This window comes from Aptenodytes forsteri, unplaced genomic scaffold (genome assembly GCF_000699145.1).
Source record: "Aptenodytes forsteri isolate BGI_AS27 unplaced genomic scaffold, ASM69914v1 Scaffold296, whole genome shotgun sequence".
In the NCBI taxonomy this organism is placed as follows: domain Eukaryota; kingdom Metazoa; phylum Chordata; class Aves; order Sphenisciformes; family Spheniscidae; genus Aptenodytes; species Aptenodytes forsteri.
The window spans coordinates 1,242,606-1,260,804 of NW_008796181.1; the positions used below are offsets into that span (position 1 = coordinate 1,242,606).

The window sequence follows — 18,199 nt, forward strand, 5'->3', positions numbered from 1 at the left end:
GGTGGTGGTGTTGGGTCGACGGTTGGACTCCATGATCTTAGAGGTCTTTTCCAACCTCAATGATTCTATGATTCTATGATTCTATGATTAATAACATTTTACTTCTGTCCTTTTCCACTTTCTTCCATGTGTGTTTGGTTTCCTTCACAGCCACCAGTAAATATGGGAACAGCTCAAATTGTGTGAGGTGTTATTGCACCTCCTCTGCTGATTGAATGGTTACTCTTGGAACAAGAGGACACCAAGCTACGTGAGTCCCAACCACTGGAGTTTGATTTAACTGAATTTAACCTCTCCAAGAAACCAGATGATTTAAAATTAAAAACCAAAACAAACCACCATTTGCAATGCTGAAGATGCTGACCACATCAGGCAGATATAATCTGATTCAAGGACTTGTTAGCTATATCAGATTTACTCCTAGACAAGAGTTTGAGCCCATGGATAGTAAAAATTTCAAAGCCAAATCTGTTTTCACTCAAGTTAATTTTCCCTTGACTTCAATACAACAGGGAAAAGAAAGCTAAAAACAAACCAAGCGAAGCATGGGAGCCAGGATATCTGTCAATGCTTCCAGAGTACTAAGATGCATCCCCTCTACGTTTTCACCCTGTCATTGCTTAGACTTTAACAGTGACCATGGCTCTCCTCCTGGTGCCAGAGGTCAGGGATGTCCTTTGAAGCGGTTCATTTCCTTTCTGCAATCAGAGAGGTCACTGTTGAGCAAGACTTTCTACTTAAAGAACTAATAAAACAGCTCTAGCAGACACCAAGGAGTGAATTCTTTTTTACCGGGTCCAGAGAGGTGTCTCTGGAGGAGGAGAGAAGAAAGCACAGGAAGGTGTGAGCATTGGGTGGCCTCGATAGCAGGATAACGCCCCTTGAAATCCCCAGAGAAGGGAGGTGGCTCTGCAGCCCATTCGCCTGTGTAAGCAGTTAGTAGAGATTCATTTGAGCTACGACAACATCAAACATGCCAACAGTGGATCAGTAGGCAATTTCCTCCTCACCCTCACTATATGTACATGTACTGGGTGGTATAGCAATGCAAAAGTACTGCAGTTGCTCAGATATCTTCCAAGGATTCATTTGAAAGAGCTATTCCATCAAATTCCCACATTATCCAGCTACAGAGAAAGGACATTCGTGTATGCAGGCATTCTGGCAGGAGCTATTTGCTTTGGGGCCAGATGTAATTCAAAGTTATTCTGAATATTACACTGCAGCAGCCTGGCCAAGCCCAGTAATGCTGATTATTAGGGCTTTCCTGGTTTTCCAGATGGAGCTAATTTCATTTAGTTCTCTCTCTTGTAATTAATAACTTGTCCCTTTTGTTCATTTTTGAATCTTTGTTTTATCTCTAGCATTTTGTAGAATATTTTCCAATTTACTTAATCCATTGCTTGCCTCCTCGGTGCACGTAGCAGAACTCATTCAGCCATACAGTTTAATGATATACAGCTCAAATCTCCGCTGCACAATCTCACATCCACTTCACATCAAGCTGGCATTTTTGTCATTTATATTTTATATGCTATAAACTCACAAATCATACCATTTCGTACTAGAGCCATGTCAATAATCTTTTTTTAAAAAAAAAACCAACTAACCACTAGCAAACATATGGGATCTGTACGTTCTGTCCTTTAAACAAGTGCTGATTTAGCAAGGAGGGGGAGGGAAAAGGAAGAGGAGAGCCGCATCCCCCCGCTGCCAACGCAATGCATGTTCCTGCAGCATCAGTGTTTGGATTAGGCCCATGGCCACCCTACTTAGGTTTCAAATCAAGAAAACGTAGATGGAATTCAATTCCCCGCTGCCAGTTTTTAGCGATATTAGACTTCTGCATACAGAGGATTTTTTTAAATAGTGTTCACACGAGACTAGCTCTTTGCATTGAGAGTGTGTTCATAAATAGGCTATCAGATGTTAATAAATGATGAGTATTTAGTCTGTAGGCATATTACGGACATGCGTAAAATGTGCTCTAGGTGGCTAAATGCTAGCTGGTTATGAACAGGGTTCCACGCAATAGCACGGATTAACCAGACTGCCTTTTTTGTGCTTTTAACTCCTAGCATGCAGCAGCGTTCAGTCCAGGACTGGGGTTCCTAAGTACTTCCACAATTTAAATAACAAATACTAATCTACTAGAACATATAAACAAACAATGAGCTTAAAGCGTATAGATGAAGTGAGCTTGCACACAGTAGCTGTATGTTGGAGTCAGCCTGTACGTCTGTGTGTACATGCACAGTCCCACATATCCCATTAAGGATGGGGAGGGATGTCAGCGGGTCCCTCTAAGGGCTGCTCTGCACGGAGGGAGGTTGAACCACTGAACAGTGGAAGCCATACAGCAGAATATCTGCGATATCACAGGTCTGACCCAACATTAGTGGGACAGTCACCTCCCCGATTGTGCGCACCAAGTGTCGAGAACCCCAGGTGTGTGGATTTCTGGGCTTATGCTCAGAATGGGCGTGGAATGTGGGTGGGTGGTTGTTCTTTATTTTCTTTTCTTTTGTCCTCCAACTACTTAGACCATCTGGGATTCCAGTTAGTGTATATTTTAAAGCCTTTGTTTCTTTATCCTTCATGCTGCACCGTGACATTGAACGTGCTTCAAATGAATGAAAAGCCTCCTTTAAAGCTAGTCACAATTCAATGCCTGTCTTTCTTTGGGACCACATTTAGGTTTTTTTAACAGATTAATGGCCAGAAGGTCGCAACAGAGAGCAATGCATATGACTGAATATTAACTTTTAATAGAGTGCATTGAGCTCAGGAGCTGATTAGAGCCTTCATGAAGCAAGAGCAACGCTGATCCTGGAAGGTCTCCTAAAATCTTTCGTAAGCTGCCTTTAATTAAAAGAAAATGAAATACACAAGAGTTGATGCACGAGTTGTACATTTGTGCATCCCACTCAATGAATGAATCATTTCCCTGCCTTCTTCTCTGATACAGAAATACCTTGCAATCCATTAAAGATACTTAAATATTTTTCTGGCTCCAATGGACCACATGTCACCACAAGCCACCCAGGACATGGCCATTGAAGTCCGGAGCTGATCTGGTGTAACTATAGTGCTTCTGCAATGATTTGAGTAGAGGATGACATCCAGACTGTGGGCTGTCCACAAAAGGACATAATTGCTGGTATCACTGCTAAGGCAAACATCACCCAAACTATTGTTAAATCCATAAAGTAGAAATTTCTTGTATTACCATACTCCCCATAACACGTATATGGCATATGCGCATCTGGGGCAAATCTCAGTTGACGCAACTCTACCAACAGTACCACTTCATCACAGGAACAGCACGTGTCCTTCTCACACAGGCACAGGCCCAGTTGTTCCCAGTTGCCTTAGTCCTGTTACTGGTAGAGAGCCACAGGGAACCAAGAAGCTCTAACCGGAAAGATGAACTACAAGGTGGATGAGTGTGAATTGATCGAATGGCAACCAGATCCGGTGTCAGACCAGGATGCAGTACAGGACCAACCAGCCCCCTGCACTGGCACAGAGCACGGACCCCTGCTCCTCCCGATCTCTCTGCGAAGGGCAGGATCCCACTGCAGACCTGCAAAGCAGAGCAGCCCTGAAAGCACACGTGCCTTGTGCTCCAGTGTGCTGGGGACCTGTCAGCCTCGCTCACGTCCCTTCAAAGGGCTGGGGACAGTCGTTAGATCAGCAGCAGCCTTCCCACTGGATTAACACAGAGATTTGCAGCTCTGCCTGCACCATGCCCGTGCCTGTCAGGATCCATCAGACAGCCAAGCCTTAACAGCTAATAGAATAACGGAGTAAAAAAGAAGAAAATTACCCCTTTCTGAAATAGCCAGAAACGCTCTTAGCTAATACTGAACACAGCTTATGATCTTATAGAAAGGAGGCTGCCTGACTTTTGGGCACTGAATGCAAGGGGAAGCACCCAGGCTGTAGTGGATGGTCCATAGCTGAACGGGCAGAGCTGTTCCCATCCTGGCTGCCAAGCATCGAACGGGGTTTGGGGGCACCAAAACAACTGGGATAGACTGGGGGCACCGAAGGGGCAGAATGATGGGAAGAGGGTTGTGCAGAAAGTGACAGTGTTGTGGCTGTTTTTCTTTGCTGCCATCCCCTCAAAATGTCATTGTCAGCTAAAGGGCTTATGAATCAGGGAGCAAAGAGAAGATTGTTCAGGTTTTGTGCCTTCAGGGAATTTTTTTTTAATATATTTTTTAATGTGTGCTGATCTAAGGTCACAGTAACTCAGGATGAATGGTTTCTATCACCCTCGGATCCGGACCAGCATGTCGTGCTCAGACAGACCCCGCAAGTCGGTCAGATCCTGACATGATCCTCACATGCATCCTCACATGGCACAAGCAGACCGTTCGACAGCTGTGCGCCTGCGCTCACAACGCACGTGTGCAGCAACGTGACCCCCCTCCAGGCATCAGGAGTCAGCTGGGTCCATCACGTGGTGGCCCCGGGTGGGGCAGAGTGAACATGTGTCAGACCACAACCGCACCGGGGAGCATGTTCCTGGATCTGCTTGTCACCACCAGTTCCGGCCCATCACCCCCATGTCCTACTTATAAGTCACTGCAGAATAAAAAGGCAAATTCATAGCACGTAAATCAAGCTTAGAAAGGTTGCAAGTCCATTCCCTCTTGAACTCATGCAAGTGATGGAAAAAAAGTACTTAGAGCCAAAAGCTGGTGTTTAACAATTTATTCCATGGGTGTCAGTGATTGGGAAGAAGGGCGATGCCCGGCCTCAGCAGGCCATCGCTGGTAGGATGAAAGCTCAGCTAGAAGTAGTTGATGACTCTTCTGATGGACTGGACACTCGCACTGCGCGCCTGCCATGCGTTGAAGCTGCTGAACTCGCCCCGCTCCACCACGTACATACGGCCTCGGTAGTTGGGCTCCTCATACAGCACCCACCTGAGCAGAAAGGGAGGGTTACTTGGGTCCCAACAATGTGGTCATGCAAGGTGGCCTCGTGCCCACATTGAGTGGCTGCATTTAGGCACTGCAGTACTGCAAAATACTGGGGCCCGATGGTCCCTCTGCAGTCCCGGTCCCATCCTGTGCACAGAAATGCCCCCGGTGGAGTTAACTGCTGGTGCTTCCCCCCGTTTCCAGCGTAGCCTGGCAATTATCCACAGCCAGATTGGACCTTGCCTTTAGAAGAAGTTGTTTTGGGTTACACCAGCGACGAAGCCTGGGACCAAGGGCTCCCCGCTTCACATTGCTGTAGGAATGGATGTCTCTGAGCTTCACCATGTGCAACAGAAACAATTTAATAGCATTTGATAGTGCTAAAGAAGGACATGAGTCCCCTCAGCCCCTGGATAAACCCATTTTGGACTGTAAGGAGAAACATGCATCTCTTGAAGGATGTTCTACCTCTTTGAACTGACTCATTAGCTATGATGGGAACCATATTTAATAATTTCTCTCTTTGCTAGTAATTCTCAATGGCCTCTCTTTGATGCTTTCCAACAGAGAGCAGGACTTGGCTTGGCTATCTTCACTTTATCTCTACCTCCAGGGTTAACTACAACTTTCCCTTGGAATACAGTCGAACAGATACAACACTCAACAACCTTGGTGACTTTGGCATGCCTGACTTCTTCACCTAGCTTGGCTACGTCTTTCTCCATTGGCATGTCTCTTGGCATGTCTTTCTCCATTTGAAGGTCTTCAAGCCAGGAGCAATTCTGATGGTCAAGAGGGACAAATTTTGTGGCTTTTCTCTCCCTTCATCCCTTTAGTACACGCTGTGCTAAATGTGGCCACAAGTGTCACCTCTTTCCTCTATTTAAATCTCCCATGCTTTTTAACCAAGTTTTGCCATTGCTCTGATAGTTTTACAGTGAGGTTTCCACCCCATCATTGCTGAACTGCCCATCTCTGCCTCATTCTTCTCTTTCCAACTTTTTTAAGGATTTTATAAGGTTCTCTGCTGCTCGTCCCATCTATTGACTCAGCAATGACAACAGAGCACAAATGCAATCTTCCAAATAATTTGGTTTCTGTGGTCTGTCTCTTGCCAGGAATTCAGCTGTGACATCTGGGTTGGGACCTACTGTATGTGGGATTTCCAGGGAGAAACTCCTTTAAGGACTGGATGGGTGAAAAACTGCTTGGCCTCCAGGGTCAGACAACAGCTGGTGAACTCAGATCAGTCTGATCCAGAGCAAAAAGCTGGAGTCCTAGGAAAAAGGCTGTTTATAAAACCAGCCACCCACGGGCATTATTTAAAAAAAAAAAAAAAAGAAAAGAAAAGGTTAGGGTATTTAGTCGAGCCACCTTACAGAGTCCTTGACATATTTGGATTTATTTTGTGTTTCTGAGGGGACACCAGGTGGGACTGTGGTGGGTTCCTTCTCCCATCTGCCTGTGCACTGATACGACCGGCACGTTGAGCGCATGCCTGCCTGGTGCCCCTCTCCACCCTGCTGCCTGCGCTTGCACAACCCTTTTCTGCAGCATCACTGCAATGTGCTCAGCCAAGACATTTGGATCCCGAGCGTTTCCTGCAAACAAACAAGTTCATTCTTTGGCACTTTTTGCAGCCAGTTTATATCCAAACCAGAATTACAAAGTCATCTTCAGACTTTTCCTTCGAAGCTCACTTTGCAGCGTGTGGAGAAGGCTGCCCGCCGCTCGTGTGAGTGTAATGGCACGTTGCTCCAAAGCCGTGTCCCCCCCATCACACATCCTGATGTGCACTGTCAGAGAGTGTGCTCAGCTCTTCAGCTTAATTAAGAACAATTTATAAAATTATCCTCCTCTAGATATATCCCAGCCTTGTTCATAAGACACGCGTGGCTTTTTTCCTTTTCTACCCCATCCCTTCAGCTTATATGCACCTTTCCATCGTTTTGGGCCTCTTTCTCCATCAGTTCACCATCCCTCCCTCAAGCACTCCTGAAAGGAGCTCCCGATCCTATTTTCTGCACCTTCCAATCACTCCCTCCTGCTGAGACTACCTAACGTTATTGAAAATACTGCATGATGGTAGGGCAGGGATGGTCACAGGGCGTTGCTGGCCCACCAGGACAGGGTGGTTCTTCCAGCTCTGCTCTAGGGTATCTTTCAACAACTGGTGGACCCTGGGGAATAGTGCAGGGGGTAGAGCAGCCCCCCATAGTCCCTCTTTCCCAAGACCTCTGCGTTTCTCTCCAGACACACGGTTGATGTGTCTGCACAGTCACATGGAGGGAATGGGACAGGCCTTGGGGTAGATGGAAGCAGACTGCGTGACCTGGTGTGGTGATAAGAACCCACCGGCTTGTCCCTCTGCTTAGGGGAAAGCTGCAAAAAAAAGGAATAAAAGGAATAGCAGAAAGATGGGAGTGAAGTGTATTGGCAGTGCAAGGTGATGAGTGAAGACTTGTATGACTTACTTAGCTGTTTCTTTATTGCCTAAAATTTACGTTCTCTGAGAGCATCAGTGAGAGAGGAAATCGAGTCAGTCAGGAGCCCAGAAAAAAAAGACGATCCTGTCCTCAAGCCCAGCATGGGAGAGCTGATCCAGGCACATAGCACGCAGCCCTCAAACATCTCAGTGCTGTGTTTCATTAGCACATAAACCCAGAGGACATGGGAATAAAACTCGCATGGAACCAGCGCAAGCCCTGTAAGCCAACACTGGCTGCTCGCAGTGAAAAAAACTAGCAGGGGAGTGCTGCAGCTTCAGCCTGAACCAAGCGGGATGCTTTCAGTGGGGCTCGAGGTCACTCATTCTCCACGTAGGACTCGAGCAGTTGCCACGAGCAGCTATCACCTCTGCTTGAGAAATAGGTAAAGTTTATTGAGTGGCAATGTTTGGGTACCTGTTCTGGTCGATATTTCACAGCCTGACTGCAGAACATCTACCAAATGCTCATAAATGCTTCAGCAGAATAAATGGTTGGTCTGGTTCCTTCAAGTTACATCACTGTAGCTTAGAAAAGCCCTTTTTGGGGTATTCTCTCCCGGACTGTAAAACTAATTCAGCTTTTTAAACTTGTTATTTCTAAGCAATCCTCTGTGGAGTGGCTGAGGCACAAGGAGGACGAGAAGCACACGTCTTCATCTAAAACCAGATGATACCATATGTGATACCAGAGCTGGCTCTGCCCGTGGGACGGGCAAAGCCACTCGCCACGCAAACTGCAACAGCTTCCGAGGAGGCGGTAACATCTCAAAACTGCTCCGAAATAGCAAGCTCATTTCCAGCATGGCTTTAACAGCTTTATCATCAGCCTTTCTGGCTGTGTGGGGTAGCAGTCGCCAGCCCCAAAAGGGCAGCGGGAAAGGTGCCGGACACCCTCAGCCCCACCACGCACCATGCCAAAGGCAGACATTTCTCTTCATTCCCATGTTTCCAGCTGATCCATCATCGCTTCCCGCAGGCACAGCCACCCCCACAAGTGCAGGCAGCAGCTTTTTAACAGCATGTGACACCATCCACGTATTTTGAAGGGAAAGCAAATATTTCGGTATCCAATGGATGTCGCGTTGCGGGAATTAAGGGGGAAAAATCGCAGAGCGAGACTTCGGCAGGCAGGGAGCTTAGGAGGACCCTGCTTTACGCCTGCTTTCAGCATGCACAGGGTAAAACAGACCCACTTTCAGGCTGGAGATGTGCTGGAGACAGCCTGTGGCTGAAACTCCCCTCGTCTCCAGTGACCCCATCTCCTCCGCTCCCCAAACGGTCGAGGATGGGTCCTGGGAGGGCTTTGCCAGGCTGAGCCCAGCACCAGCTACACCTGCAGCACCTCTGGGGTCACCTGGACTTATATGGTCCATCCAAAGGAGAGAAACGATGCCGTAGGGTCCCTTTCTCCTCCCTGGTCTCACCTCTCTGCTGCGGTATCTCCTCCTTCCCTCCCTCCTCCTGCAGCCCGGGGCCAGCAGGTCCCTCTGCACAGTCCTGCCTTTTAATGGCCTTTACAGACCTTTCCACGCACTTGCAACAACAGTCTTCCCGGGGTCTGAATGTAATGCTACAAAACTCAGCGAGTTTCCTCACCATGCTCCTCTCAGTATTTTTTTTTTTAATTATTTTTTTTTCACTACTCGAAGCCTTTTAGAAGTCATGTAATGTTAATATAAACGGTCTAGGCTCCCATGCGAGGGAAAGCAAGCTCTGTGTCCCTTATATATTTTGCAGGGGAGGGGGAAAATCAATCTGAAAAATTTAAGTGCTTGAAAGTTTCTGGGCAGCTTTCCAATTTCTCAAGCTCCAGGCTCTGCTACAGGGACACGTGTGGTAAATAAGTGGCCCTAAAGCTCTTGCCAGAGCACTCACAGGCTCTCTCTTGGCTTTATAGTGTTGGTACTCAAACGCCTTTTGCTTCAAATGCTCAGCACTAACGGAGTCCCCCGTGGGCTCCAGCCATTTCTTCCCATCGGGAGCTGGTAGCTCTGCTCCTTAGTTTTAATGAACTGCCACTGCCTGATCATAAGCCTGTTTTTTTGGAAGAGGAGAGGTCTCAGTTGAACCAGAAAGGGTCCTGCAGGACACTTGCTGTCAGGATGTCACGAGCTTGGATGGCAACAACCTTTTTCCCGTTCTGGGAAAAAATTGCTTTTGAACAGAAACGGTCCAACATCCCACGCTGGGTGCAGGCGACATGCGCAATATCCAGTCCAGGACAGGCGGAGAAAAACGTTTCTGCGCTCCCCCCTCTGCAGGGGTTCCCCTCTGCCCCGTACCTCGCTCCAGCCACCCTCTGCCTGGCTCTGGGAGGGTTTTATGGCATGCCCCCGCTCCCAGCACACTTGCAGTGAAAATGCAATTGTCGGCCAGAGGAAAGGGGAGATGGCCAGATAACAACCCATCTCACAACAAGAGGAAAAAAAAAGCCATAAAAAGGACCGACACCATCGAGAAAATGCAAATTGCCACCCAACAGCAAGAAAAAGGCAAAGCTGCCGTCCTGCCGAGGCTTTCAGGAGCATCTGCAGGGGCAGGAGGATGGGGCTGAGCATCTGTAACGCGTCTGCAAAGTGGGTTCACGAGGCACCGAGGGTGACCAAAAACCCCCATTGGGGTGGCTGTGCATCACCACTGCAGTTGCCCCTGTCTTTCAGAGGCAGGATTTAATTTTAAGGTGAGACGCTGCTGCCTCATTTTTGCTGTCCAAGGAGGAGGTTTCTGGTGTTGCAGCAAGCCTTGCTGAAGCCACTTGCAAAGCAAAAGCCCTGACCTGCATCACCCGGAGCCATCCATCTGCCCTCCCCGAAAGCCTCTGTGCAGATTTTAAAAAGGTATTTGGAAACATGCACAGAAATGTTTAAAAGAAAGAAAGAAGCAGCTGGTTTTAGGCTTCTTGTTTCATACATCTTAAAAAGGTGTCTCAGAGCTCTCGTAGCTTGTGCTTAGCTGCCACCCTCCAAAAATCATGACCCTTTGAAGCAGCTCTCAATGGGCAGGCACCAAAATTCACCTTTAAGCCATAGGCTTAACTCACATTTTTAGGCTTTCTCCAAGTCCCCCCAGCATCGACAGGCTTTTCCACGATGGGGGAAGTCTCTGCAGCTGCCTCGCTCCCCTGCGGTGCTGGGTACAAAGGACGCGGGGCAGGGAGCACCACAGCGGCTGCGTGCCGGGACACGCGCGGTTACTTACGCGCCGTCACCGTACACTTTGAGGGCGTTGATGCAGGTCTTGTCCCAGCCTTGTCCCTGCAGGAAGGAGCAATCTTCCGTCAGCTCCAGGCTGGGACCGCTAAAATGGCTCCCCTCAAATATTTCAATCCTGTAATGCTCGCCGTGCTGGGGACAAAGGGATTTGAGTCAACCAAAAAAAAAAAAAAATGCAGCAAATTATTTCCCTGGCTTTTATAAGACAAAGAGGAAGACCAAAGGGTGCTTCGGAAGGGGAATGTGAAAAGCTGTCCAACACCACCAGTGCCAGCACGCACAAACTCATGCCACATCCCAGCACACCGCGCCAACCAGAAAAGCAGCCAGAAAACCCTCGACTCTGCACCCGGCTGCACCTTCCTACAGCTGCCGTCCACGTGCAAACACATCGCTCGTGGGATGCGTTGTGCTCAGGCACATATAACCCCTCGCCCATCTGCAGATCCTCCCCACCGGCCCACAAACCCTCCGTCCCAAATACAGCATCAGCTACAGCCCTGGCTCTCCATGCACTCACGCAGCAAAAGAAGATATATATCCAGAGTGTACAAAGACGTTAGACTATTCCCCCAAAACTAATTTATATTGCCTCCAGTACCACGCGTAGCTGCTGTTCCTGATGGGAGATGTTGTGCCTTTCTTTAAGGAAAATAAAAAAAGGGAAAAGAAAAGGAAACTTTCCCAGCTTCATCATTGCTGCATGAGCCCTTGAGGGTGACACGACATAAATTCCTCCAGGGAGATTTCTGCAGCCTGTGGCATAGGTATGTGGGACAGAGCAAGCTGAAAGGATACTTTTTAAGCTAAATTCAAAGAATACCTAAATGCATTTTTCAAATAAACAATGTCAGTGCACAAGAAGGCCGGGCTGCAATGCCAAACCCCACAGCAGGCGGCCGCTGGCAGCAGCCAAGCGGATACTGTGCCTGAACAAACATTCCTCCGGGAATCTGCGCTGCAGAAATGCCTCAAAGCACTTGCTGGCATCTCACAGGGAAAATCGTGAGCCAGGGAAGGAGGAGCACATCCTTGTGCCGGCCACGCTCCAGGGCCCGTGGCAGAGCATCCCTCCATGTACAGACCACGGAGGTGCTTTGGGAAGGATGTTACGGACCTGAAACAAACCCACTGCTGTGCTGAAAAGCAGCTTCAGGGCCAGCGAGAAACCCCACCAGCTCCAAGTGGGTTTATCATTGCCCCGAGGGTCATGAGTGATAGGAGAGTCAAATGGAAAGACCTAACCCAGATTCATTTTTCTTTGCTACCTTTTAATCTTCCCCATTAAACCTTCCTCCGGGCGATGTTTTTAAAAGCTTCATAAGGGGAGGGCTATCTAGTATGGGGGAAAAAAATTGTTTTAGTTTAGGATTACTGGGGTTTTTTTGCAACAGCAGAGAATTCAACTAAGATTTGCTAGGAGCAGCCCAGCTGCCCCATAGGTCCAGTTCGGAAAGTCCTGGGGCTGCCCGCTCCCCCTCCGGGCACATGGGGAGACCAGGCTGCTGCGGCTCAAACTTGCCTTGGGCAACGACCCTCCTTAATTCCCCTGTGAGTATTTCATAGCGACTCACATTAAAAAAAGAAAAGCACGTGACGCTGGCGGGACCTTGCCACCTCATCTGAAAAAACATGGGAAAATCCCATCCCGTTAAAACCGCTGCGCTTCATGCTATGGGAGGAAGGTGATGTGTATTCTCCCGGACAGGAGGCACGGGAAACCACGACTCGGCTTTGTGGCCTGTGCAGACCGCTCCAAGGGGTGGCAAACCTTCCCTGGGAGACTATTTCCTTCTCAACAGGATGTATTATTTCTAAAAAGTGCAGATTTTTATGACACTTATTCACGGGGCTCATAAAAATAAAGCCCAATGGCAGCTCCGTCCCACTGATGCTCTGGCCGGGAGAGCAGAACACCGGTGGCATCCACTCACCATCCCGACGGGCCGGCAGGAGCTCAGGTGGTCGCTGCGGCCGTTCCAGAGATAGAAATCGGGGTACTCGCCGTGCTCCAGGACGTACTGCTGCCCTCGGAAGTCAGGGTGATCGAAGCAGACCCAAGCCCCGCTCTGGACGCAGATGGAGTTGACCCGGTTGAGGAAACCTCGGTCCTGGAAGCTGCCGCAGCTGCCGCAGACCTCCAGCTTTCTGCCCGTGAAGCATTTGCCTTCGTAAAAAGTGATCTGGGAGGAGGGAGGAGGGAGGAGGGAGGAGGGAGGAGGGAGGAGGGAGGAGGGAGGAGGGAGGAGGGAGGAGGGAGGAGGGAGGAGGGAGGAGGGAGGAGGGAGGAGGGAGGAGGGAGGAGGGAGGAGGGAGGAGGGAGGAGGGAGGAGGGAGGAGGGAGGAGGGAGGAGGGAGGAGGGAGGAGGGAGGAGGGAGGAGGGAGGAGGGAGGAGGGAGGAGAACGGGCCCGCAGTGAGAAGCAGGGACACGGCCGGACCCCCATTTCGAGCAGATGGGAACCACTTGCAGATGCGTCATTTTAGAATGGTTTGGGGGGTTTTTTTTAGCTGCTTTCCAGCAAGAGGAGCACGGCATCACTGGCATTTTTTCCTAAGAACCGTATTTGTTTTTCTGGGAACGCAGCGCATCCCGCATTTACGACACTTCTCGCTACCTCGTGCTCGCTCACACACATTTCCAGCAGGAATGTTTAAACAGGAAACTCCGCTCCCGAAATGCAGCTCCTTCTGCTGCACCCTCCCCGTCCCTGCTGCCGAATTTGCTCCCGGTGTCATCACTCGCATTGCATCCTCCAGGATATTATCCTAACCTACTCCTTCAACCCGGAGGATGCTCGGCCTCTCTGGCCCCAGACTGAAGGGGAAGCGTTTGGGTCGTTACTTACTTTTCCTGAGTATTGAGACATTTTCTGCTGGCTGCTATCCAAGACCAAAGGCAGAAGCCAAACCAAAACTGCGATGGACAGAAACGTTGGACACCCTGCTATATAGCAGCCGGAGGGGTGGGGGGGGGAGACGGGGCTGGTGTTGCGAGGGCTTTTTAACAAAGCAGCGGGAACCGGGGGCTTTACGCTTTCCTGCTTCGTAGGCAGAACTGCCGGTAACGGGGCCTGCTGAGTCCAGGGTTTTGATTTCAGGCAGATGATCTGACAAAAGATTTGCTTGGCAGGGCTTTGGTCGATTAGCGGTGCACATTTACTGCTCCTTTTTGAAGGACTTTTTTTTTCTTCTCTTTTTTCTTTTTTTTTCCTTCCCCCCCTTTTTTCCTTTTTTTTCCTTCTCACCCTTTTTTCCTTTTTTCCCCTCTTTTCTTTTTTTCTCCTTTTTTCTTTTTTTTTTTCCCTTTTTTTTTCTTTTTAGAACAGGCAAGAAGTAAATAAGGAACCAGCAGCAGCTCTAACCATGGTGCATAGTTTCTCTATGTTAGGTTTGCTTCTTTTTACTGGTTTTTGCCAGCTTCTTCTCACCTATTGCAGTGTGGCAGCCAAAAGCAAGCATCCTTGGAAGACTCCTCACCAATAACACATTGTATTCCATCCGTCAAAGCAATGACGTCAAAGCTCATTCAACCTTCGAACCTCTTTAAATGGCATCTCCAAAAGCCAAGGACCTAATCCCCTCTGAAGTGCAAAGGTTGGGCTCGCAAACCCACCGAAGTTATTCACGAGCATCGTTTTTATGAACGTTCTGATCTTTCAGCACTGAAGCACCGAGACACAGATATAAGTCAGACTTAGAGGGATTTTTAAGCCATACCATTGACCGTAAAGTAATATTGCCCATATAGCTGCAATTACGGCTTCAGAGTCTGGCATCTCAAACAGCAGCGCAAGGAAAAGCTGCTTCATATTCCCCTCTTTTGTGTTATAAGAGCATCCAGAGACTTTAACTGTCTTATTCTCAGGACAAACAGCGAGGGAAAGCCCCAGCACATAAACCCCATCAGTTTCTATTAATGAGTCAGGCTAAGAACAGGTAAAGGCAAATGCAGGGGGGTGGCCCGTGGACCAGCACGCAGAGTCATACCAGGGCACCATGTTAAAAGGAAATTTTTCTTTTATGCTATTTAATAGCTCTGGAAGAGACTTCACACCCAGCTCCTACTCATCCAATCTTCCTCTTCGTCACCCACAGGGCCCCCGTCACCTCCCTCCCGCCACTGGCGCTCCGCTCCCTGGACAGTCAGGCACACGCTTTGAATCCAAACCCTAAAACCTCATTTCTTGGCAGGTCGCTCCCATCCGCACGCATGCCAGCAGCCTCGCTCGGCAACCCTGCTCTGCTGCCTTTGTTCACCGCTTTGTTTCAAGATTAAAGACTGTTTGGGAAGAAAGGATATATCATTATTAAGGCTTAAACGTACGCCACCCTTTCAATTAAGATGTAAAAGTTAATAAGCGCATGTGCACGCACATGTAGGCTGAGCTGGAAGACGTCAAGTTGACTGGGCTGGAGGAGGAAGGAGGGAAGTGGCACACTGCATTTGGAGAAGAAACGCATCCTTCGGCTGACACAGGTAAACCTGCCCCGGCATCGCAGAAATTCTGTTTACATTTACATATTCTGATGGGAAGCAGGAAATAATGAAGAAAAGCCTCTTTTAATTAAAAAAACCCTACCCAAACCCTCATTGAAATGCTGATGTTATTTTCTAGGTGCTAAATTAGTCACCAGATGGTGTGAGAAAGGTAACAGCGCATGGAAAGTCCCACTTGGAAGAGCACCAGCCAGAGCAGGGGGCATTAGCGGCATCCCCAAAACCAGCCCTTCCCTGTGGCCTTGCACTTGGTGCCCTGGGAGGGAAGGAGGAGACGTGTCCCTCCTCTGAGTCATGGCTGGGAGCACCAGGGTGACAAGGCGGCACCGCCGTTGGCGTTGGGACCCAACACTCCCAACGACTGGGGTTGTAATGGTCCACACGCTCTTTGCGTTGGCCATGAGCTCTTTGGTGCCTGGAGAGGAAGATGCACAACATCCATGACAAACCGGCCCTAAAGTACCCAGTAAAGCAAATATTACCGCAGGAGGAGGTTTTTATGGAACCACAAAAGCCTGGTTTCCTCTGGCTCTGTCTCATGATGGGATTTTCCTGTTTCTTCTAAGGTGCAAGCTTTAATTAAATCTGCAGGAACCTGAAGTATCTGAGGCTTGTGCCTGGCTGTTAGATTTGTTAGAAGTTGTCCAGCAGGTTCGAAAGCTATTTTAGGAGAGATGGAAAGAGGGTGTGACAACTTTATTCTCATTTCTTTGAGAAACCACGTTAAAGATATGAAACAACAAAGGGCCCATCTATAGAAAAAAGGAAAATGATGGGAAAAAAACAATACTGAAGAACTACAAACCCTAATTCCTGGAAAAAAAACCCCTTCATTCCTTGCGAAGGATGGAATGGCTGTCCATGAAGGAGATAAAAGAGCAGCCTGAGGAGCCTGCAGCCACTAGCAGCCTTTCACGCACGCAATGCTGGGGCAGACCTCGCCTCCAGCTCGTGCCCAGGTGCAGGACTGCATCTGACCATGGTGCCCCAAACTAACAGGATCGTGGGCAGCCCTCCTCTGCTGCGGCTGTTTAAAGGATGAAGCATTGGAGACGTGAATTTAGAAGTTTGAGCGTTAGGCTTTAACAAACAAAACCCAAAAGTCTGAGATTTTTTTGCGCGTCTTGGTTTAGAGGGAGTGAGAAACTGTGCTTGACGTCCGCATGGGGCAGCTCTGGGCTATGCTGTCCCTGCCTGCCTTTGCTGCCGTGAAGCCGAGGAGTGAGGCTGTCGGAGACGATTTGCTCCGAGTCCAGGCCAGAACCAGGGGGGTGAGAAAACCAAACACCTCAACCACGTAAGATGGCTAAGGTTAATTTCAAGTCCATCGTAACCCTGCAGTTATGTCCCCAACAAAACCGGGGCGGGAAGGACTCGACGCCACGGGACACTGCCGGTGCCAACACCAGTCACAGAGATAGACCCAGCCATGCCAGAAATCAGAACTCAACCGTCCAGGACAAAAACACCCTGCCTGGATAAACATGGTGGCTCCTGGTCACCACCCTGCTCTCCTCCCCATATCCCACCTACACACAGGATCCGAGCACAGCTCTTGTCCTCTTACAGAGCGATTTCCATTACATGCGAAGGGGTTGGGAGCAAGGTTATGTCAGCATAAATAAGCCCAGGCTGGGCTGTCTTCAAAACACAGCCGTGAGATGCCACCACCTCTTTCCATGGCGTGTTACGTAGGATTTATGGGGGTGATTTTTCCATGCAGCTCAGCAGACAACAGCCATTGCACGTGTCTGGCCCAGCAATATGCCTCGCAATAATCTGCAGTGTTACGTGGTGCTGGCAGAAGGATGCTGCCAAACAACCTGAGTTAAGGTAGGAAGACGCCAAACTCACTCCTTCTCTGACACAGAGATTTGAAGAGAGCAGGGCGTGACTCCTGGAGGTGACCTGGAGGTGACACTCTTTGGGAGTGACCTCGTTAATACTAACAGGAATATTTCTTAGCAGAGGCTGAGCAGGATCAGCATTCTGCTCCGAGGTACCTACTACAGCCAGTACAACCCTACACAAATAATAATTAAATGAGCAACAGCCAAGGAGTTGCGCCGCATCCTCTGAAAGGACCACACTTCAGCTTCTGGAGGAGCTTTTAGTATTTGCAAAGCAGTGTAAGACCTGGTACAGGAAACATCCGTATCTCAGGGCTTTCAAAACACCATCTTGCTTTAGAAAGCTCACAGATTTCTTCACATACCTCAGTAGAAGATACTTCTAGCTCACTAGATATGGAAGAACCACGGGTCTAGCTCCTTCCCATGGAAAATTTTTTGGCTTGCTGCTGAAAAGGATGAGCACATCTTGTGGGCCACTTCAGAGCAGCAACAGACCTCAGAGTGAGAAACCATCCTTATGACTCAAGGGAGAGTTTCTATATTAAATCCACGTTGCTTGATTAAGATCTAGCCCACCTCATGCCAGTTGCCAAAGCACTAATTTCTGCTGGTGATTAACCCGTTCCCAGTGCCTGGGTACACCACGTGCTGCCTCCTAGAGCTGCTGGGGAGGCTGGTTACGCTAACTGCAGAACATCTCTGAAAATCATTCAAGCAGAGAAAGGATCTTCCAACCCATGCCCTCACTGGCAGAACCCATCACCTGAAATGGGAATCAGCTGCCAGGCGATGGTTTCAGGTTCAACGCATTGTCTTCATCATGGATGCACCAAGACATAGTCTCTGCAATATCTCTACCAAGGGTGGCCATCCCACACCCTGACCCACCACCCGTCCCATGCCACGCAACACCTCAGTCACCCCATGTGGAGCACAGACTCCAAAAAACCTCCTCAAGCCTGAGCAAACCCTGTCACAGAATGACGGTTCAGATCTGGCCAGGTTCCTGCTAGGAAAAATAGCTCACCTTGGAGCTGGGACCTGGAATTGGGTTTAGCCAAATACTTGTTAGCAGCATTACACAGAGGGATATTGAAAAAAATCTGCAAAAGCTTTTCAGTAATATTCTGCCTAGGGATCATAGAATCATAGAATCATTGAGGTTGGAAAAGACCTCTAAGATCATGGAGTCCAACCGTCGACCCAACACCA

At 48.8% G+C, this 18,199-nt stretch overlaps 1 protein-coding gene across 1 annotated transcript; it reads right to left on the reverse strand.

Moving 5' to 3' along the window:
• Window positions 1–4,801: 4,801 nt before the first annotated feature.
• Window positions 4,802–13,524, reverse strand: CRYGN (crystallin gamma N). The gene is made up of 4 exons (XM_019474255.1): window positions 13,483–13,524; window positions 12,569–12,817; window positions 10,621–10,766; window positions 4,802–4,937 (listed from the first exon to the last, which is right to left on the reverse strand). Exons 1-4 carry the CDS (start codon window positions 13,501–13,503, stop codon window positions 4,802–4,804), a joined length of 552 nt encoding a protein of 183 aa, XP_019329800.1. The 5' UTR covers window positions 13,504–13,524.
• Window positions 13,525–18,199: the final 4,675 nt, after the last annotated feature.

What these genes read in the sequence shown, in the direction of transcription:
- CRYGN (XM_019474255.1), bottom strand. Translation starts at nt 13,503, where the DNA reads ATGTCTCAATACTCAGGAAAA. An exon ending in TGTCTCAATACTCAGGAAAA is followed by an intron (nt 12,818 to 13,482) that starts GTAAGTAACGAC and finishes CCCTCCTCCCAG; the next exon opens with ATCACTTTTTACGAAGGCAA. An exon ending in AAAGTGTACGGTGACGGCGC is followed by an intron (nt 4,938 to 10,620) that starts GTAAGTAACCGC and finishes CTTTCTGCTCAG; the next exon opens with GTGGGTGCTGTATGAGGAGC.